Below are 23,705 nucleotides of genomic sequence, written 5' to 3' on the forward strand. Positions count from 1 at the left end.
AGGAGGATTTTAACTCAGGATAGGTGGTCACAGAAGGTCATCGGGCACCTCTCTCTATCTTTTTCTGAGTGGTTTGGTAGATCTATGGACTCTGGAAAACTGAGCAGCATAGATCTTTGGGTATCCCATGTCTTATTAAGCCCTTTCTTATTTTTAGGTGTATATTTATTCATGGATTGTAAAGCAGTGCTAGAGTCATTCTGGGGCATCTGATATTCACCACCATCGGCAGACAGGACACTGGGCTAGATTGACCATTGGTCTGACCCAGTATGGCTGTTCTTATGTTCATTTAGCCATGTGCATGGTTTCCAGAATTTTATGACTGTTGAAAAGAAAGTCTTCCATGGCGTTGTGTACTTCTCTCAGAAACCCTAAGAGATGGAGCCATGATACCCTGTGCATAACCACCACCACAGAGATGGATCTAGCAGCAGTATCCACAACATCTAAGGATGCTTGAAGAACAGCTGTGGCCACTACTAGGTCCTCTGAGATAACGGACTGCGATTGATCTTGAGGCAGATGTTCAATAAATGCGGTTATCTGATATAATTTGTAAAAGTATATTTGGCCAAAACTACCTGGTATTCATGATCCTGAATTGAAAGGTGAACAGGCCTTTGCCCAAAGAGATCCAGTCTTTTCTAATCCTCATCATATGGGGTACACTTAGAGGAGTGCTGCCTACCCATGCTAACCTACTTCATCCACCACGTGGAAGTTAGGTGGAGGGTAGGAGAACAAAAGGTCCAAATACTTAGAGAGAACATAATACCTCTTATCCGCCTGCTAACATGTGGATGTCAGGAGTCTGCTATACCGTCTTAGATCTAGGAGCCTCATTGATAGGTAACACCACCCTGGAGGATGTTGCTCACTGCAAGATATCAAACAGTTTGTTGTGTTGTGAATCCTTGATCTCTTCAAGAGGAGTGCCATCTATCATCTTTATGGGGTCTGGAAATTGCTGAAAATCAGTGGCCATGGATGGTGGTGGAAGTATAATCACTACACCCAGATATGAGGATGAAATAAGTGCTTGAAGGGTGGTTTCCTTAATTATTCTAGCTTCCTGCTCCTCAAACATCTCTTATGGAGGGGTTGGTTAGGGAGGAGAGGGATGTACAACTCTGGCCTCCCTCTGAGACAGTACTGGTGGCCTAGCTATCTGCTGTTGATAGATACCCCAGGGTGTCAGTATGGCCATTGGGGTAAGCCATACAGAAGTGGGAATGGTATACAAGGTTGGTTCCACCACCTTTTACAATAAGCCCAATCTTCCTAATGACTTCCTGAAGGCATATGTTTGAGAACCCCGAAGAGAAACAGAAGAGACAGACAGGAAGTCTCCCTCATCATCCTTCATCTTATCCAAATGAGATGCACCTACAGAAAATAGTGGAGAGCCGTGTTTCTGCTAATCTTTTCCATCCACGTGTGGTTATTTTCCATCCATGTGCAGATTAAATTTTTATGTGCATCGAAGCATGTACGAATGCGCACCACCGGTAGAAACAGAAAATGTAGCTATGGGCTCTCTGATAATCAGGTGTGACACGTCTCTCTTGGGCAGCCACACAGGCACACAGCATATAGGGAACAATGTTGGACAGCCTTGCAGTGCTGAGGATGATGGTCTGGAGATCAGTGTCTTGGTTCCAAGAAATGCTCAGTACCTATGAGGTGTGGAGACTCAGGTTCATCCATTATCAAGAGGTCCTTAGATTATCTGAACTCCCATGGTACCAAACAGGAGATTGGTACTGACGCAGTACCCAATGCCACAGATGCCAAATCCAAAAGTACCAACAATGATGGAGCTATTGAAGTAGATGTCAATGGTATCAGATACTGCTGCTTGTTCAGTGCTTAGGGCGCTTCATGCCTGGGTACAAAGGTCTGGGCTGAACTCAACAGGACTAGCCCAGAGTGTCTATGCTTGCAGTCTTTATTGGTAGGTGGTACCAAAGCCCTACAGTAGCTCACTCTGCCTTGCTCTAGGACTTTATGACTTTCACTACTGAAAAGACTTTGAATCAGCGGAATTGAATCAAGAGACTCAGATTTCAGAGAACGCAGATCTCACTGAGATCTTGGTTTTTTGCTGGCTTCTTAAAGTGACTGCTTGCTTCTCTTTTAGGAAGCCTGCATAGTCTTCCCTGTATTAGTGGAAGCCTGCACAGAGATAGGAGGGGTATTCGATGTGTCTGGAGACAAATGTAGAGGGGCATCTCCTGACTTGACTCAGAAACTGGCCAAAAGGAGCATTCCATCATCAGCAGTCTGAGTTTCATCTCTCTATTTTTCCTATCCCTGGAGTTGAGGGCTAGGCAGAAGTTGCAATTCTGGAAGTCATGGGACACCCCCAACAAGGGGGACACAGAGTGGCTATCACTCATAGGTATTGCTTTTTGACAGAAGAGGCTAACTCTAAATCAGAGAGAGCACTGTGAGCACCGCCAGGAAAAGAATAAGCCTCACCAAATGGAAAGAGCAGAGTAGAACAAGCCTCTTGCTACATATCTAATTAATTATAGCTATGTTAGCAATTAACAATTAGCTATAAAAACCTATCTTAACCATTCCAGGAATATTAGGAAAGCCAAGGTACACTTTAAGTGGACATACCAAGGATCCATCTCAGGAAGATGCAGTGAGCGTGGTTCGCCTGCTCACCCTGAACAGCCTCAGCATCCAGAAGAGGCCTCCCATATAGCTTTGGTATCCAGCGTGAGGAAGTATCCTCCCCAAGAAGGCAGAGAGTTGAAAAAACACTTAACTGAAAATCTCTGATCAAGGGCACCAAAGGTATATGAGCACCTGAAGTGGAGCACGCATAGGGACATTACTTTAAGAGGAGGAGTAAGTTCTGGGTCCAGTTCTGTTTATCAACTATTTAAATAATGGCAAAAAGAATGAACATACAAAGTCTGAGGACAACAGCATGCTAAGAAGGGTTGCAAGAGCTTTGGAGGATAGGAATAAAATGATCTGGACAAACGGGCTGAAATAAATATGATGAAACTGAATAAGGACAAATGCAAAGTACTTAGGAAGAAACAATCAGCTGCACACATACAAAATGGGAAATAATCGCTTAGCAAGGAATACTATGGAGAGGGATCTGGGGGGGTCATAATGGACCACAAGCTAAACAAGAGTAAACAGTGTGTCACTGTGCAAAAAAGACAAACATCATTCTGCGATGTATTAGCAGAAGTGTTGTAAGCAAGACACGATAAGTAATTCTGCTCTACTCCGTGCTGATTAGGGCTCAACTGCAGTATTTTGTCTAGTTGCGGGCATATATTTCAGAAATAATGTGGAAAAACTGAAGACAGTCCAGAAAAGAGCACAGAAATGATGAAAGGGCTACAAAACATGATCTGTGAGGACAGATTAAAAAAAACTGTGTTTAGTCTAGAGGAGAGAAAGAAGACTGAGAGGAAACATGATAACAGTTTTGAAGCACATAAAAGGTTATTTACAAGGCGTGAGAAAAATTTTCTCAAACTCTGAGGATAGGCTAAGAAGCAAATGTCTTAAACTGCACCAAGGTCAGGTTTAAGATGAACAGTAAGAAAAACTTTGTGTCAGGATGGTTACATTTATGATGGTTAAGCTCACGAATAACTGATTAGGGAAGTTGTGCAATCTCCATAGCTGGTCCTTTGTAGACCTAATATTCTATGAGTCTATAACATTTTTTTGCAGGGGAAGTAATTACATTTTTTTTCAAAATATGTTGTAAAACTAAAATGAACCCACATCATTTTATCCTGCTATTTAAAACTGAATTTGAGAATTGTAAAAACATCTGCAATACCATTTTCCTTCACTTACTGCAGAACAGGCTTTGAGTTCAGAGAGTGTATTTTATTACAAGTAGAAAAAATAATAAATTGAAAGGATTTATCAATAGGTATACAAACCACATGAACATTACATATTTGTGTGCAAGAACCACTCAAAGTTTAGAAGTTAAATTTGTATTCTTCCTCAGTATGGTTACATTTTAAAGAGACATAATATTTGCAAATCAAAATTACACTCTGGCAAACATTTTCAGACTATTATGTGCATATCACTTAAATGAAGAAGTTCAAAGTTCAGATCTCATGTAACCCTGCAGCTATAATACAACTTTAAATAATGTCTCACTTTTAATTTTATCAATGTACACTAAAATGCAAGACCAAACACTACAGTTCTTATAAAATATAAGATTTGAAAGAAAAATACTACATATTATAACAAATGTAACAGATATAGCTATTTCCTGTGATATACTGAACAAATGCTATTGAATTAAGTTAAAACTTATTGTGAATTAAGTATTTTAGGAACTCACTGTATTAAAAATATAAATGGTTGTGTTACTGAAGGATTCTAGTATCAGAAGGGTAGTCGTGTTAGTCTGAATCTGTAAAAGCGGCGAGGAGTCCTGTGGCACCTTAGGCTATGTCTAGACTGCAAGCCTCTTTCGAAAGAGGCTTTTTCGAAAGTATCTTTCGAAAAAGCCTCTTTTGAAAAAGAGTGTCTAGACTGCAAGCAGTACTTTCGAAAAAGCAAGCCGCTTTTTCGAAAGAAAGCAGCGGGTGAGTCTGGATGCTCTCTTTCTAAAAAGCCCTGTTGGCATTCAAGAACGCCTTTTTTCGAAAGAGCACTTTCGAAAAAAGGCGTTCTTCCTCGTGAAATGAGGTTTACCGCCGTCGAAAGAAAAGCCACGTTCTTTCGATTTAATTTCGAAAGAACGCGGCTGCAGTCCAGACGCAGGTGAAGTTTTTTCGAAAAAAGGCTACTTTTTTCGAAAAAACCCATGAGTCTGGACACAGCCTTATAGACTAACCAAAGTGTTGGAGCGTAAGCTTGCGTGGGCAAAGACCCACTTCGTCAGATGCATGTAGTGGAAATTTCCAGAGGCAGGTATAAATATGAAGGCCATAATCAGGCTAGAGATGACGAGGTGGATCCAATCAGGGAGAATGAGGCCCACTTCTAGTAGCTGATCTGGAGGTGTGAATACCAAGAGAGGAGAAGCCGTTCTATGTAACTTGTCTAGGAGACATGACTAATGTAAACCTTGGGAAGTGCTATGTGCATCAAAGGACTTTTTCAACAATGGGCTAAGATGAAAATGAATGATTAGTGAAAGGGGTTTCCCAGGAAATCTCTAAGAGGGGGTAAGCATATGCACTTACTATGCTTATGCAAGAACTCTGCCTCTGAAGCTTTGCCTACAGGAAGGAAACTTTTGTCTGCTGATCACCTGTTACATGAGGAAATATTAAAGACCCAAAATCTATTTACAGAAGTAACTCTCAGATTAATAAGTGATATTGTTCTGAGAAAAAGAAGTTATGAACTTGTAAACCCAGAAGAGCCCTTTGGGGCATCTGAAGGACCATTCACTGGCCAGAATCCTTGTTCAGGTTGAGGGATCTCTGGTAAGCTCACCAGCATGCTTGCATGTATTTTTATTGTTTTAAATCTATATTCTCTGTAATGTTTTTACTTTAAGAATAAACATGCTTGCTTAGAAACAGCTGCATGATAACTCAACTGTGGCAACTATGTTGTTTACTTACTTTGTGGGGGGGGGGGGGGGGGGAAGGAAAGCAGGCCTGTTTAGGCAGTCTGACTCTGCTGGGGAATTTCCAGCCTAGGCAGACTATCTGTGCAGGCTGAAAATACCATGGTCAAGAGGGAGAAGATGCATTTCTCAGCTAAAAGAGGCAACTAGTGGAGAGCCAGAAAATTATGAGTGTCCTTGCTGGACTATAAAGGAGAAATATAGGGGCAAGTTCCCTGAAATGTGACAAAGAATATAAGACTATCAACTGAAACCGTCTTTTCATTCATAATGTTTTACCTTTGATGAGATAAGGATGATTGCAGCACTTTCTAAGTTCCATCATAGTGTTAACTAGATTGGGTACATTAGCTTGGCCTGCTCCTTTTGACAAGAATGCAAAATTCTTTTCCAAAATTGCCCGATAATATTTCTTCTGGATATTAGTTAGTTCTACTTCAATTATAGTTTCTTCTTTGGGAGCTAACTTTTTCTCTACATCTTCTTTCAACCGTCTCAACATCATTGGTTTCAGGATGGCTTGTAGCTTTTGTACCTGAATAAAACACACACATATATATTATTAACTGGAGAGTATGCAAAAATAGCAAAGCATCTTATTTTTAACATTTTTACAATCTATATTACCTATTTGTCAGATTTATATGAAATATTTGCCTGCAAGGGATATACTCTCATTTTTCAGAGACAAATTACCAAAGTAATTTTAAGGTGTTCTGATCCCAAAAATAAAAGATTTTAGCATTTGCCAGCACACAACCTGGGGCTCAAAGATAGAGAATTTAGATATCCATTGATCTCAATCCTTTATTCTTCATAGCCACACAACTTATTATTTAAAAAGGAAAAAAAATTCTTTAACTTCAAATAAATAGCAAAAGTATCTTTACAGTTATATTTAATTTAGAAAATATATTTGTTCCGTACATTAAATTTGGGATGCCAAGCACATTTTACTGGCTTGTTTAAAAATTTGAGAGGGTGAGCCCCTTTTTTCTATCTTGGATCATTATTATGGCTTCGTGAAATTACATATCCATCTGAAATATTAATTTGTGTGATGGTTGATAGTAAGTTAGTCACCTAAATTACTTTGGCACAGACTGCAAGGGCAGTGGTAGAAAGAATTTAAATATAATCCATTTCCAAACCTACTGTTAAAGAAAAAAAAAAACCAACTTCCCCCCTCAAATTATTCACTCAAGTTGGTATTTTGCAAGTAGAAAGTTAAGAAGTGTATATGTAGTACCTGTTCTTCCGTTTTAAGGTCCCCAAATTCCTGCATGAATGTCGATTCAGCAGGAAACCGCAAAGGTTCAAGAAAATGAAGGAGGCTAAACAGTTCTTCTACCGTGTTCTGCAGTGGTGTGCCTGTCAACAGCACTTTGTGCTCCTACATAAAGGCATAGATGTTGCATAAAATTCTCATGTGCACAGTTAGCAAAAAGTTTATTTTTTTTATTTCAGAGCACTAACATCTAATTTATTTCAATATGCAAGCATTATAGATCTGATGGTTTATACACAATAGAAAAAGCACCAGTAAGTAAACAATTTGAGAGGCAGAATTTCCATACACCCAGTTGTCTATAGGTAAGATGCTATGTTAATAAACTTCAAACTACATTAATAATTTGTGAACTTGATAGCCAAGTAATAAAGAAATGGCTATAAAGATTATTTCCCTCTTTCTAATATTCACACACACGCTTCTTTCTCAATAATTACTCAAGTTAATAGTAAAAATTAGAATACCAGATTAGACAATTGGTACATTTAGTCTAGAACTGTTCTTTTGATAGTCAATATCTAATGCTTCAGGGTAAAGCACAAAATTATAAACAAAATACCCATAATGCATTTAGTCATATGTGCATTATAGTACACAAGTGGAAACTTAAAACACAACAAATAATCTAGTAGCATTTTAAAGACTAACAAAACATGTAGATGGTATCATGAGCTTTCACGGATCTGGACTTATTATACTCTGGTCATCTGAAGTAGTGGGTTTTGCCTTAGTCTTTAAGGTGCTACTAGACTATTTGTTGTGTTTAAGTTTTTCCTGTTACAGACTAACTCGGCTACCCCTCTGAAGCTTTAGTACACAAGTGGTCAGTGAAAATCAATTCTCTTTAGAATTTAGAAGTTGAAAATTCTATATAAATGAGAAATACTATTGCAGTTAACTCTAATTCTAAATAAAGCAATCAGAAACATAAAAATAGGTTTTGCTTACAGTTTATGCAAGTTGCATTTCAATCCCACAAAAATATACTGAAAAAGGTTTCTTGAAGTTGTACACCTTATGCTGAGAAAACAATCAGTAGAGGAATAATAGAACTTTCATAGACTGCCCACATACAACAATACTCTCCTTTAAGTTTAACAATTAAACAGCCTTATAATTTATTGTAGTATTCTCTCTAACAAGAAGGTAATCTCATTACACCAAGTAAATGAAATGCAACCACTCACAAGATTCATGAGTTTGAGTCCCTCCAGGAGTTTGCAATTTTTATTCTTCAGTCTGTGTGCTTCATCAATAATAACACATCGCCATTCAATTGCATTGAGCTCTGGACAGCCACCAAGAATCATTTCAAAAGTGGTGATAATAGCTTGGAACCGGTAAGTACCTCGAATGATACGCCCCTAGAGATTTATTAACAAACATAACAGTTTGTCATATTATCTGAAATCCTCTCATTTTTTCATTGTCAAGTTGCCAGTTTTGCTACTGAAATATTATCCAGTAGTACAATAAATCTTAAGATATAAATTGTTTGTATCTTACCAGACTCACTATGATTGTATGAGTTAATATTAATATTCATTCATATTCCTTCCAGCTCAGCAGACCCCTCAGGCAGGCTCCCTATGTGCTGTGCCCCCACACATCACGCGAAGTGCCCAGCTGCAGGGGCCAGCATGTGTCTCTTAGGTGGCCAGGCGGGAGGACTATGCACTCTGTCCCCGCCCCCAACACACTGGAAAATGGCCAGTGTGAGCCGCCTGAGAGAGACCCGCCTGCACCCCTTCCTCAACTCCAATCTCCTGCCCCAGGTCACAACCCCTCTTTCATTCAAACTCCCTCTGAGATTCCACCCTCTCTTCCCCGCACAGCCCAATACTGTATCCAAAGCTCCCTTCTATATACAACTTTCGTCCCAGACCCTGCACTCCCTTCATTAATATCACAAAAGTGTGGCCCTTGACCACTTACCAAATTCTTGGGAGTGGCCTCCTATCAAAAATATCCCACCCTGAATTAGTAAGTTCTGAAAATAGCACATTAGCCACCCAGAATCAAATTATTTATACAAATTCAAATTACAAGGTTTCTTAATATTAGCCATACATGTCAGTTCTACAGAAAAAAAGACTACAATAGCTTAAACAGCACAGTGAGCAACTATCAAACCCTACTGCACCAAATTCATATAATTCATTATAATAAAAACCATCTTACATAGACGATTGTGCAAAAGAAATCTAAAATAACATGGTTTCCTGTTTTAGATCAATGATTATCTTTTGAAAATGAATATTTCCCTTATATTTCTATATTCTGCAAAACCTGGAGCTTTATATAGAAGCAAAAAGAGTATTAATCAGTAACAGTTCCACTGACATTACATTTTTACTTCCATAGGTCCAAGCTCTGTATGTTGTTCAACAGGTTCAGTTCGATCTACACAGACTCCAAGGCTGTGTCTACACTCGCGTCTTCTTGCGAGAGTAATATGCAAATGAGGCTAAGCAGTGAATATTGCCGAGCCTCATTTGCATAACTAATGAGCCGCCATTTTTTTCAGAAGAGACTCTTGCACAAGAAGGAGTGTCTACACTGCCCCTTCTTGCGCAAGAAAAACCCTGTTGCGCAATGCCGTTCTTCCTCTAGGGGTGTGTCTAGACTACAGGGCTTAGTCGACAAAAGTGGACTTTTGTTGACAAAACTATACCTGCGTCCACACTGCCTTTGAGTTATGTCGACATAACATCAACAAAACTCAGCAGTTTTGTCGACGTATGTAAACCTCATTCTATGAGGAATAACGCCTTTTGTCAACAGAGTTCTGTCGATAGAAGGCATTATTGCATCTACACTGTCCTTTGTGTCCACACTGTAATGTCGACAAAGCGGCTTGCTTTGTCGACAGAATTGGATGTAGTTTAGACGCTCTTTGTCAACAGAAGCTTTGTCGACAGTATCTGTCGACAAAACTTCTGTCGACAAAACCCGGTAGTCTAGACATACCCTAGGGTAATAGGTGTAATGGCATTGCGCAAGAGGGTTTTTCTTGCGCAAGAAGGGGCAGTGTAGACAGCTCCATCTTGCGCAAGAACCTCTTCTGCAAAAATGGCGGCTCATTAGTTATGCAAATGAGGCTCGGCGATATTCACCGCTTAGCCTCATTTGCATATTACTCGTGCAAGAAGATGCGAGTGTAGACGTAGCCCAAGTGAACAACACTACTATGGCCTAGATCAGAGTCCTGGATTACTCATTTTGCTAAAACTGCCACACTGTTTATACCTCAGCGCACTTTTATGAAAACATGTATTTGCTCTTTGAAGAATTATTAATGTACAAATGAAATGATCAATAATATTATGTAGGCATTGGTCCTGACTCCATAGATAAGGAAGAGTTCATATCATACATAATACAACAATTAAAATGCATTAGTGAATTACAATTAACTTCATAGTCCAGGAGATTATTGTTTCTTTGGGATCAGGGATCTCGAACTGTTTAGGGTTGCCAACCTCCAGGATTGCCCTGAAGTCTCCCAGAATTGGCATCAATCTCCCTTTCACTATTAAAGCAATCCTGGAGATTTAATGGGATAGTTTTCATGAAAAAAAATTAGATCTTGATAGGGGAAAAAAAATCTTCTGGAATAGCTTCAGTCAGAGCTGCTCATCTTAGCTTCACTGATAATTTTGAAAATTAAGTAAATAGAAAGGTATGTATGTGTAAGTGTGTGTGTGGGGGGGGGAGAGAATCATCTCAGACCTCCTTTATATAGTATGAAGAAATAAAATAGACATAAGTCAAATTAAAATATTTTTCCATGTTACATTTAATATTTACAACTTTCATTTTGTATTTTGAAAAAACTATAAACACAAATATTAATATAAATTGAATTAATATTTAAATAAACAATACTTCCTTTCAGGAAGTAAAAAATAACTTTTGTAATTTTGGAAACAGCAGGCAAGAATCAGAAACAGTTTTGTCCCAGACAAGGTATATGCAAAAAAGTATGTAAATGATGAAAATTAAATCCGTTTTTTTTTTTTTGTTATTTCAAAACACACAAAAGTAATTAATCATGTAATTTTTTACAATATACAATTTAGATCTAAGCAGTGTTCATTTAAACCCTGAAATGGTAATTAATAACCCATACAAGGCAAGTAAATTCACTTTGTTTTAGGCTGCTCAGTTTCTTTTCCTTCTACTCTGCAAAATTAGAGGGGCACAATGACATACAGGAATTGAAACAATACCGACTTTTACCACATCCCCTATATTAAACTCACCTAGTAACACACACTAAAGACTGACAAATAGTAATTAAAACATACGCTGATATAAAATGACTTTTATTAAGACACATACGGCTAAATCTCTAGAGCATGATTTTCTTAGTTGCATGTGAACTGGGTTACAGATGAGCAAGTGTAGAAACAGATCGCGACAATACCTGAGAGTCCCTGAAGTACATCTCATACTGCTGTATCATCTGCCTGCTAACCATGCTTCCATGATACACCACGACATTAAGATCAGTCCAAGTGCGAAATTCTCTTTCCCAATTGGTTATAGTGGAAAGTGGAGCTATGATCAGGAAAGGCCCTCGGATACCAGTCAGGAGGATTTCATAGAGGAATGTAATTGACTGGATGGTTTTGCCAAGACCCATTTCATCCGCTAAAATGCAGTTTCGTCTGAAATTACAAATACATCTGTTATTAGAGTAGAGGAAACCATATATGTTTCACTTACATTTAAAATGACAAATTCTGGATCGGGGAGACTTGGCGTTCAGCACACCAACCTGAGAACCTTTTCCACTTAGCCATGTAAGTGGCTTTAGTGGACAGTTTCCTACTGGCTAACAAAATCTGATGGACCTGAAGGGAACACTGAAGCTCCATGGCACTAAAACACTGAACTTTAATTCCATGTGATGTAGGCAGGGAAGGTCCAGATGCCTCAGGTGCCTGTTGTCCTGGGATATCAGGTCTGAGTAAATGGGGAAGATCAACAGGCTGTACTACTGACATCCCCAGAAGCACGGTGTACCAAAGCTGGCGTGGCCAAAGTGGCACCAGCAAGATTACCTGGGCTCCTTCCATGAGGATTTTGAGGATTACTTTGTGGATCAGGGGAAGGCGAGGGAAGGCTAACAAAAGCCATCCCATCCATGGGAGAGTGAATGCATCAACCAGTGACCAATGTTTAAAAAGGGCTCTAGAGCTGATTCTGGTAATTCAAGACTGGTAAGTCTAGCATCAGTAACGGGCAAATTAATTGAAACTATAGTAAAGAATAAAATTGTCAGACATATATATGAACATAATTTGTTGGGGAAAGTCAGCATGGTCTCTGTAAGGGAAATCATGCTTTACTAATCTACTAGAGTTCTTTGAGGTCAACAAACATATGGACAAAGGGGATTCAGTAGATATAGTGTACAGACGACCCCCGAATTGCAATGCGATTGGTTCCCGGGGAAGCATTGCAAGTCAGGAGCGTCATAACTCGAATTCTAATTTACGATAGGCACCTTACGCCATCTTAAATGTGGGACCAAGGATGTAAGTTGGGGATTTTCGGCCCCTTCCACACTTACAAAAATGGTTGTAAGTGCAGGGGGTCATAACTCGGGCAGTCGGAAGTGGGAGGTTTCCTGTACTTAGTTGTCCAGAAAGCTTTTGACAAGTTCCCTCCCCAAAGGCTCATAAGTACAGTAAGTTGTCATGGGATAAGAGGGAAGGACCGCTCATAGATTAATAACTGGTTACAAAACAGGAAACAAAGGGTAGGACTAATTTCCTGCAATACATTTTCAGAATGGAGAGAGGTAACTTGAGGTGCCCCCTCAAGGGTCCGTACTGTGACCAATTCTATTCAGCATATTTATAAATGATCTGGAGAAAGGGGTAAACAGTGAGGTGGCAAAAGCTGCAGATGATACCAAACTGCTCAAGGTAGTTAAAACCAAAGCAGACTGTGAAGAGCTTCAAAAAGATCTTACAAAACTATGTGATTGAGCAACAAAATGGCAAATGAAATTTAATGTCGATAAATGCAAAAGTAATGCACATTGGAAAAAACAATTTCAACTATAATACAATATGATGGGGACTAATTTAGCTACAACTACTCAAGAGAGAGATCTTAGGGTCACTGTAGATATTTCTCTGAAACCATCCACTCAATGTGCAGCAGCAGTCAAAAAAGCAAACAGAATGTTAGGAATCATTAAAAAAGGGATAGAGAATAAGACAGAGTATCTTATTGCCGCTATATAAATCTATGGTATACCCACATCTTGAATACTGCGTACAGATGTGGTCACTTCATCTCAAAAAAGATACACTGGAATTGGAAAAAGATTCAGAAAAGGGCAACAAATATGATTGGGGTTTGGAACAGATCCCATATGAAGAGAGATTAAACAGATTGGGACTTTTCAGTTTAGAACAGAAGAGACTAAAGGGGGGGAATCTGATAAGAGGTCTATAAAATCATGACTGATATGGAAAAAGTAAATTAGGAAAATTATTTATTTGTCCCATAATATAAGAACGGAGCGGTGGAGGGGGGGGAGGGAAGGTCACCAAATGAAATTAATAAGTAGCAGGTTTAAAACAAATAAAAGGAAGTTGTTCTTCATGCAGTCCACAGTCAACCTGTGGAACTCCTTGACAGAGGAGGTTACAAAAACCAAGACTTCAACAAGCTCAAAAAAGAACAAGATAAATTCAAAGAGGTTAGGTCCATCAATGGCTATTAGCCAGGATGGATAGGAATGGTGTCCCTAGCCTCTGTTTGTCAGAGGTTGGAAATGGATGACAGGAGAGGGATCACATGATGATTACCTGTTCTGCTCACTCCCTCTGGCATTGGCCAATGTTAGAAGACAGGATACTGAGCTAAATGGACCTTTGGTTCGACCCAATATGGCTGTTCTTATATTCTAATGTTGTTCTTGACCCTGGACTGAAGCCCCTGCATGAGCAAAAGAGGGGGAATTTTCTGTTGGAGTCTGTTTCAAACAGGTCAATCTGGGGGATTCCCCAGCGCTGGAAGATGGAGAGGAGAACATCATCTCTTAGGGTATGTCTACACTACCCCGCTAGTTCGAACTAGCGGGGTAATGTAGGCATACCGCACTTGCAAATGAAGCCCGGGATTTGAATTTCCCGGGCTTCATTTGCATAAGCGGGGAGCCGCCATTTTTAAAACCCCGCTGGTTCGAACCCCGTGCAGCGCGGCTACACGGGGCATGAACTAGGTAGTTCGAACTAGGCTTCCTAGTTCGAACTACCGTTACTCCTCATTTCACGAGGAGTAACGGTAGTTCGAACTAGGAAGCCTAGTTCGAACTACCTAGTTCGTGCCCCGTGTAGCCGCGCTGCACGGGGTTCGAACCAGCGGGGTTTTAAAAATGGCGGCTCCCCGCTTATGCAAATGAAGCCCGGGAAATTCAAATCCCGGGCTTCATTTGCAAGTGCGGTATGCCTACATTACCCTCCTAGTTCGAACTAGGAGGGTAGTGTAGACATACCCTTACTGATCACCTGAGTGAGGAAGGACCTACTCAGGCGATCCACTGTTACATTGTTCATCACTGGGAGATAAGAAACCTGCAGGTGTATGAAGTGGGCTATACAAAAAACTCCCATAGGAGCCTCCTAGTGCAGTATAGGGAAGATCTTGTGCCGCCCTGCTTGTTCATATAAAACATGGCAGTAATATTGTCTGTCATAACTGTCATGCTATGATGTTCCATAGTGGCGTGAAAGGTCTGACAGGACAAGCAAACGGTTCTGAGCTCCTTGACATTGATGTGCAAGATCATCTTGTCATCTGACCATCTGCTCTGAGTCCACAGATCCTTCAGGTGCGCTCCCTATCCCAGATCTGATGCATCTTTTACTAGCATCATATCTGGCTGGGGGTCTGAAAGGGGACCCTCCTGCATACCACTTGAGGGTTCACTCACTACAACAGGGTCTGGAGGACATTTGATGAAATGGTAAGTATCCGATCCAGTTGTCCTGACTTGGATGGTAAATTGAAGCAAGCCCTGCCTGCAGTGCTCTGAGCCTCAATCTGACATTTGTAACCACATGGGTGCACGCTGCCATGTGACTGAGCAAGCTCAGGCAGCTTCTGGCCATGACTGTGGGACTTTACTGCAGTGATTGAATGACCTGGCACATGGCCTGGAACCTGGAATGCAGCAGGGAGGGTCTGGCTGTCATGGAGTCAAGTATTGTCCCAATGAATTCTATACTTTGGGTGGGGACAAGAATGGACTTTCCTAAGTTGAGAAGTATGCCAAATCTCTGAAATGTGTCCTTTACTAGGCCAACATGGGTCTCTACCAGCTTCTTGGAGCAGCCCTTTAGCAGGCAGTCGTCAAGGTAGGAATACACCTCTATCCTCTTCTTGAAGAAGAATGCTGCCATTACTGCCATGCACTTAATGAATATACGGGAGCTATAGAGAGGACAAAGGGGAGCACTGTCAACTAGTAATTCACCTGACTTACCACAAACTGGAGGAAACATCTGTGAGGTCAGTAAATGTCTATATGAAAATAAGTGTCCTTCATATTGAGGCTGCATACCAATCTCCTGGATTCAGGGAGGGGATAATCAAAATGACTGAAAACATGCGCAACTTCAGTTTCAACAGGAACTTGTTGAAGCCGCAGAGTCCAAGATAGCTTGAGACACTCTTGCGCTTTCAGAAAGAGGAAATAATGGACATAATATCCATTTCCTCTGAACCCTATCGCCCTCATGGTGAGAAGTGACTGCATTTCCTACTGAAGGAGCTGCTTGTGAGAGCAGTCCCTGAAGAGGGACAGAGAAGGAGGGTAGAGGGTGTAAAACTGGAGTGCACAGCCTAGACCTACTGTCCTTACAACCCAGAAGTCCAATGTGATGAAGGCTTATGCCCAGTAGAAGGAGAATAAACAGCTGCCAAACTATGGGGAAGGATCTGGGGCAAGTACGGGTTCACAGCTGTTGAGTGTCCCATCAAAACCAGAGATTGGGGCTAGACTGGGACTTAGGTGGACCTTGGTCTGGCTTGAGAACCAAGAAGGGGATCTCTGCATGTTATTATAGCCCTTATGCCGGCACAAGTCCTGGTAGGACTAGGGGTAGAATTGGAGCTGGTGGTACTGGCGAGGCCTGAAGGGGTTCCTCTGCATGGACAGAGTGTGCATCCCTAGGGAGCACATCATGGCCCTGGTTTCCTTCACGCGATGGAAATGGGAATCCATTTGCTCCAAGAACAGCCCCGAGTCAAGAGGAGGTCTTGCAAGATTCACTGGACATCTGGAAGGAGACTTGAAGACTGTAACCAAGCTGACCTCCACATAATTTCTGTAGCCAGTGAGGGGGCTGCTGAGTCAGTCACATCTGGAGAGGCTTAGAGGGATGTCCTAGCCACTGCCTACCCTTCCTTGGCCAATGCTGCAAAGTCTATGCCTCTGACAGAATCTCCTTAAACTTTTTGGATGCACCCTGGGTACTGAAACTGTATCTGCTGAGGACAGCCTGCTGGTTGCTATCTGGAGCTGGAGTCCTCTCACAGCATACCCTTTCCTCCTGAAAATGTTGTGACACTTTGCCTCTTTGGCGATGGAGCTGGCAGGCCCTGCTGTTCCCCCTTGTGCAGAGCTGATACCACCAAGGAACATGGAGGACAATGGGAGTACATATATTCAGACCCCTTGGATGGGGCGTAATACTTCCTCTCCACACCTCTGGCTGTTGGGGGAAATGGGAGGCTGGGATTTGCAAATAGTGAGATTACTTTTCTCTATCATTATGAAGAGCGGGACAACTTTGGAGGGCCCTTCCAGAGCCAGAATGTCCATCATCAGGTCCTCAACCTCAGCCACTTCTTTCTGAGTGACCATATTACAGTCCATTGCATGAAGATCATCTTGGGAGGCTTTATGGTCTATTGGGGGAGGTCCTGATGGGGACGACCCAAGCACTACCTTGTCCAGGGAAGAGAAGGAAAAGGCCACTGGAGGAGCAGGGTTGTTCTGTTCCTCAGATGGTTCTGGTTTGAACAAGTTACCCTGATGACTGCCCAATGAAGCTAGCCTCTGTTTCTCTGGAGGTGGGTGACAGGGGAGGGATCACGTGAGGATTACTTGTTGTGTTCCCTTCCTCTGGGGCATCTGGTATTGGCCACTGTTGGCAAGATAGGATACTGAGCTAAATGGACTGTTGGTCTGACGCAGTATGGCTATTCTTATGTTCTGCAGGCCCCTGCAGCTGCGCGACCTTATAGGTCAACCGGTAATTTACACTAGATGGCTTAGAGATGGAAACCTCTGGCAAATGAGGGGCCAAAGAGAGGGCCTGTGGCAACTTAGGGAGGCATGTTCCTGATGCCACTGATAGAGGTCATGGAAGGCACACCCTGGGCTTAGTGATATACTCAGAGGTCCAAAACGGGTTTGAAGGATTTGCAGACTTAAAATGGTCTGCTTGGTGAGCTTGCCGCAGACAGGAGTTGTGGGGGTCACAGTTAGGTATAGGCTTACAGGAGGAACCACAAGTCTTGAAGCCTTGGGCTTGTGGCATAGTACAGTGCCCAAGGAAGGCAATAGATTTATCTACCAACTCAACCACTAAAGAGAGAACAATAATTATGAACAATGAATGTGAACTAAGCTAAGGAATGGCGCACTTGCACAGCAGGCAAGCAATATTCCATTGCTATTACAGTTGGAAAGCAGGAAGCGAAAGAGGGACGGGTCAGCAGTGTTATATATAGTGCCATATACTGGCACCACTCTGGGGGCTCCTTGTATGACCCTACGGAGCTGCTAGGGAAAAGTTTCCAACATCCGTGAAAGTAACATACACAAACCTTCATTAGAATTGACAGGAACAAGCACTCAAAGAAGAAGTAAAGCACTAGTCCTTCACTACTATATTCTAATCCATTTTACCTGCATTGATAACATTTACATCAAAATGTTTAGTTCCCTTACCTATTGTACCAGTTGAAAAGGAGCCAGTTGAGCCCTTCCAGTTGGTATTCCCTGAGCTGGTTGCCATTTTTATATTCTCTGGACTGTTCTATCTTCTTCCAGGAGTTAGGAGGTGGTCGGTCCTTAGAGGGAAAACAAAAATATTCTAACTAAGCATAAATATTTTCCTGCTGCCATAACATCTCTATACTCAGTCTTCCTCAGGGAGTGACTTGAAGGATTTTGATTCACTTGTTTTTCTGTGGTTGGGAAGTTTCTTGGTATTGTTAGTAGCTATTGTTTAAATTAATTCATGAATGCGAATTTAGGTTTATTTATTATTAGAAAGAGAAGATTACTCACCTTAGCTGTAACTGATGTTCTTTGAGATGAGCGTCCCTGGGGGTGCTCAACAGCAGGTGTCAGTGTGTCCCAGAGCTGCAGAGAGGATTCTTCCTAGCAGTGCTTTGGGGGCCGCACATGCGTGGTGCTATCCAGCACTACCATGCATGCGCGGTCGCTCTCCCCTCAGTTCATTCTCTATCCAGAACCTGGCCTGGTGGAAAAGATTTTTTTGGGGGGCGGGTCCAAAGTAGAGGGGAAGAAGGGAGGGTACTGGGGCACCTCCAGGGATGCTCATCTCTAAGAATGTCTGTTACAGACAGAGTGAGTAATCGCCTCTTCAAGAGAGAGACGTCTCTGGGGGTGCTTCACAGGTAGGTGACTGCAACGCAACTTGTCCTATAGAGGTAAGGACTTTGGATCAAGCAGGTAAGCGGTATTCCGTATGACCTTTGCTACTCTTGTGGAGTGCAAAGGGCCTGCAGAAAGTGCATAGTGCTTACTGAAAGTTTGTTCTGATAGCCATGTAGTGGCAGTGCATATATCATCAATGGGAACCTTCCTCAAGTAAGCGACTGAAGTGGCGACTGCTCTCGTGGAGTGTGCACAGAGTGAGGTAGGCGGTGGCAAACTATTCAAGTCGTAGCACATTATGATGCAATCAGAGATCGAATGGGATAATCTTTGAGATGATATCTGATGTTCCTTGCTATGCTCCGCAATGGAGACAAAAAGTCTTGGGGATGATCTAAAGGTTCTTGTTCTGTGAAGGTAGAAGGAGAGCGCCCTGTGGATGTCGACCATGTATATCTGTGCCTCGACAGATTTGGCATGAGGCTTGGGAAAAAAATCCAGATAAGTGTATTATCTGATTAAGGTGGAAGGCAGAGTGTACTTTAGGTAAGAACTTTGCATGTCACTGAGACTGTCCTTAAAAAAGACGGTGAAAAGTGGGTTTGCCATTAGCCATTTCTCCCACCCGATGTGCTGATGTTACTGTAATTTAAGAATGTTGTTTTAAGTGTTAAATGGAGAAGGGAGCATGTGACCACAGGTTCGAATGGAGGTTTGGAGATTGTGGTTTGTACCATATGTACGTCCCAAGATGCCGGTGGGGCAGCAACATCAGGATATAATGCCTGTAGGCCTGTGAGGAAGCGTTTGGTTGTGGGATGTGCAAAGACTGTGGTATCATCAATGGTCATATGGAACGTCATTATTGCTGCGAGATGTACTCTAATTGAGCTCATGGAAAGGTGTGATTGCTTAAGGTGCAATAAGTATTGAAAGACTGCAGATAGAGGGCTTCCTTTAGCGCTATGTTACAGGAAGCAGCCCAATGTACCAAACAAGATCATTTGTTACTCTACATCATCTTGGTTATGGAGGAACAACTCCTTTACCTGGTCTGAACATTGGAATTCTATGCGCATGAACCATCAAGATACCACGCCTTGAGGTGAAGCGTGAGATACTGTGGATGGGGAGCTTCAGTTCCTGGTCAGAATAATATGCTCCGGTTGCCTGGGAACACAACTGGGCAATGTAGGGTCATTCTGTTCAGGAAAGGAAACCACAGTTGCTGAGGCCAACAAGGCCCTATTAGAATAACCCTCACCTTTTCACTCCATATTTTCTATGAGTACCATGTTGAGGAGGGGAAAGGGAGGGAATGCATGGAGTAGATCAGGGCTACCTAATACGCAGCCCGCAGGCTGCATGCGGCCCACAGCCCGTTTGTTTGCGGCCCATGATGCGGTTTAGGTTTACTCAGGGCTCAACATGCAGCCTGCAGGTGGGAGCCAAAACAAAAAAGTAGTCAATGTAATGGTCTTCTATTGATATGCGTTTTAGTAGTTAAATTTCTGGACTGTCATTGCTCATTAAAAGTGCTGTTATATGGGTAGAAATCAGGTATATATTGCATTTTATTAATATCAGCAGAACTGATTTAAATGGGGCCTTTGTGTTGTATAGTCTTGCCTTAATCTTTGGGTTCTATAGTCTTGCCTTAATCTTTGTGTTCATGCCTGTCAGTGTGAAAGAAGCTATTTGCATATTTTGCATGTATATGCAACCATACTTAAGTTGCGGCCCTCGGCATGTGCTGTGAGTATCACTGTGGCCTCTGGGGCTTCCAAAGTTGAGTAGCCCCGGAGTAGATGACGGTCCCACTTGAGGATAAGAGCATCTCCAAGTGAATTCTTTCCTAAACCCGCCCTGGAGCAATCAAATGGGCACTTTTTGTTTGTTTTGGTGGCAAACAAGTCTATGTGAGGGTATCCCTACAGTGCAAATCTCTCTGCTAGAAGCGAAGGATCGATCTGTCACTCATGATCCTGTGGTAGGGTTCTGCTGAGGGTGTTGGCTATGGCATTTAAGGCGTCAGGGAGATGGCATGCACTTATGGATATACCATGAGTAAGGCACCAATTCCAAAGTGTTATGGCTTCTGTGCAAAGGGTCTCAACTTCTTGCCTTGATAAGGCAATCGTTAAGGTACAGATATACGGTAACGTCCTGTTTTCTGAGGTTTTCTCCACTGCTAGCATCTTGGAGAAAAGCCTCAGCACCGTGGAAAGTCTGAAGAGCAGGTTCCTATATTGGCAGTGCTGCATACCTAGGGAGAAATGGAGAAACCGTCTATGAGCAGGGCAGATAGACACATGAAAATATCCATCTTGCAAGTCGAGACACAAAAGCCAATTGCCGAACGTCAGAGAGAGGAAAATGGTGGATAATGTAACCATTTGAACTTTTGCCTCTTTACGGATTTGTACAAGACCCTCAGATCCAAAATTGGATGCCAACATCCAGTTTTTTCTGCGTGAGGAAGTAATGGGAATAAAATCAAGTTCTCTGATATTCTGGGGTAACATGTTCTATAGCACCCAATTGTAGAAGGTGACCTACATCTTGTTGTAACAGTCTCATGAGAGGGGTCCCTGAAGAGGGATGGGATGGCTGGGTGGGAGGGATGGGGGAATGGACAGAAGTGGGATGGCGTAGCCAAATGATATTTCATACCTACCTTTTTGCAGGTCTGTAGCACCCATATGTCAGATGTTATGTTGCACCATTTGTCACAGAATGGCAAAAGCTGATAGGTGAAAGGTTTCCTAGTTTTGGGAGCACTTGAGAAGGCAAGATGGTTTTCAGTTTCTCGACGAATGCCACAAATTTGCTTATTGGGCTGAGGTGGATGGTTCGTAGCGTTGCTCTGGTTGCGTCTCTGCTGCTGTCTGCCATGGCTGCATTTTTAGTATGGTGGGTACTCTTGCCTCTGGTATTGATACGTGAACTGTGGATATCTTGGCCTCTGGTATGTTTGGTGTCTATATTGCCGCCTCCTTTTTGCAGGTGTCTGAATACCAAGGGAATGTAGTGTGGCCTGAGAGTCTTTCATGGAATGGAAGATAAGACATGTGTGGTGGTATGCATGGATATGGAGCCCAGAGGGGCATGTCCACATTGGTAGGGCGGGCAAATTCAGCATGGAACAAACATCCTGATGTTTCTGTGCCGAGAGACAGTTGGGGTGAGAAGAGTCCTGGTTCCTCATTGTCATCATTTGATAACAAGGTAGGTGACGACATGTATTTGGATGGTGCTTATCAGTGCTTAAAAATGGAGAGTTAAAAGTTGAGGAGACTGCAAGGTCTGTTTTATGCCGACAGCTAGATGTAGGAGTAAAGGGTACAGAAGCCAGTGATGTTGCACCAGGCACCAGCACCTGTGGTATTTCGGGGCAGAGCTTGCAGTGCGCGTATTTGCTGCCATCTGTAATGGCGGAATGGTGTCAATAGGCTGCCCCGTCAGCTGTCGCGGTGCCGTGGTAAGTGCTCTCGGCACTGTGATCTCAGGCACTGCGCTGATTGGCACTATGCTCGATGCCGAATTCTACGGGGCAGGCACTGAATGGACTATAGCCGTATGAGCGCTGTGTGAGGCACATTTGTGGAAAGTCCCGTTAGCACCACAGGTGCCCAGTTTATCATATGTGCTGAGACGCAGTTTGTCAGCCTCTCTCGACTGCCTATCATTCAAACACTGTTTAGACAAGTGAAGGTCTTGAGTCAGAGAGGTGGCATGTTTTTTTGGGGATCTTTTGGGTTTGTCCCCCTTATCATTGGTAATCTGCTGAGAGCCTGTCTCTGAAGAAGGGTGCTGGCCCTTCATAAGCATCTTCAATCATAAGCATCTTCAAGTGGAGATCTCTGTCTCACCACATTTGCACCTTAAGTTTAGTGCAGGGTGGGCAGTCCCATTGAAGATGGGAGTCACCAAGATACTGGACACATTTTGCATGGCTGTTTGAGGCCGGCATTGCCTCATTGCAGTCTGTGCAATGTTTGAAACCGGGTGAGCCCACCATCCTGTATGCAGCAGGCAAACCAGCTTGGAGGAATGAACGACGTGGGTTGGGTTTTTTTGGCAAAGAACTTGGCAAAATAACTAGGGAAAGGAACTTGGGTTAACTAAACTACTTATCTACAGAGAACTATAGAGGAATGAAGAGCACTCTGGAGGTCCGTCTTGAGCCAGGGACAGTAGGAAGGAACTGAGGACAGAGTGGCCACGCATTCGTGGCAGTGCCAGACAGCACCACGTGGCCCCCAATGCACTGTTAGGAAGAATCCACTCTGCAGCACTGAAATGAACCGACACCTGCTGTGGAACACCCCCAGGGACTTCTCTCAAAGAAGAATGTTAGATAATTAATTGACTAGTTATGTAACCGCACAAAATAATATTGGTTACACGACTATTTAACAGTCCTCAGGCGTGAGCCCAGCAGCTAGTGTGCTCCCGGCCCCACTCCTGGGAAGCCACCTGTATCAGAGGGTGACAGTAGCCACTATCAGGCTGCGCTGGATCCCTTGGAGCAGCTTCACCTGATAGAGAGGCAGCAGCACGTGGTCGGGGGTAGAGCAGCTCATGTGAGCCGATATGCGCAAGGAGCTGGCTTGAAAGCTGGCTTCCCATGTGTAGTAGCTCCCGCCTTTCTCCCCTCATCCTCCATGCTGCTGTCTCTACCAGAGGCAGCAGCTCTGGGATTGGGGGGAGGGACACGCAGCTCCAGTGATTCGGATCCTCCCCTTACTGCCTTGATACAATTTAAACATAAATGCATATGGTAAAAAGATTGCTTTGAATGTTACAGGAAGAAAAAAGATATAGAATTGACAGACTTAAACGGCCTACTAAATGTTTGTTCAGAAGCCGCTCCCATCACATTTGCTCTGTTTCATTGTGTTTCCTTACCCACAGCCAAAAGAATTAGGTAACAGATACATAAAACACTTTGGGGGAAAAAAGTAACATTTTAAGCAAGTATCAGAGGAATTCAACAAGATACGAACAAGAGAACTTAATACGGCCTTCAAAATAAAAAAAAAAAAAATTAAAAAAAATATTTTTTATTATTTAAAAAAAAAAATCACACCCCATCCTCACCTCCCTGATTATTTTGCCATAAAGTAAAACCAGAGTTTTACTACACATGTTTT

General features: G+C 42.4%; 1 protein-coding gene across 12 annotated transcripts in view; it reads right to left on the bottom strand.

Moving 5' to 3' along the window:
- CHD9 (chromodomain helicase DNA binding protein 9) overlaps positions 1-23,705 on the bottom strand; it is a 218,864-nt gene that overhangs the window by 83,722 nt on the left and 111,437 nt on the right. For all 12 annotated transcript variants that reach the window (XM_075940269.2, XM_075940264.2, XM_075940261.2 and 9 more), the window contains 5 exons: positions 17,875-17,996; positions 11,317-11,560; positions 8,075-8,251; positions 6,846-6,989; positions 5,876-6,131 (listed from right to left, as the gene is read on the bottom strand). In XM_075940269.2, coding sequence (XP_075796384.2) covers positions 5,876-6,131; positions 6,846-6,989; positions 8,075-8,251; positions 11,317-11,560; positions 17,875-17,996 — 943 coding nt within the window. The remainder of the gene's footprint in view (positions 1-5,875; positions 6,132-6,845; positions 6,990-8,074; positions 8,252-11,316; positions 11,561-17,874; positions 17,997-23,705) is intronic.

The sequence above is a fragment of the Pelodiscus sinensis genome, chromosome 12, assembly GCF_052426305.1.
Source record: "Pelodiscus sinensis isolate ZL-2025 chromosome 12, ASM5242630v1, whole genome shotgun sequence".
Taxonomy (NCBI): domain Eukaryota; kingdom Metazoa; phylum Chordata; order Testudines; family Trionychidae; genus Pelodiscus; species Pelodiscus sinensis.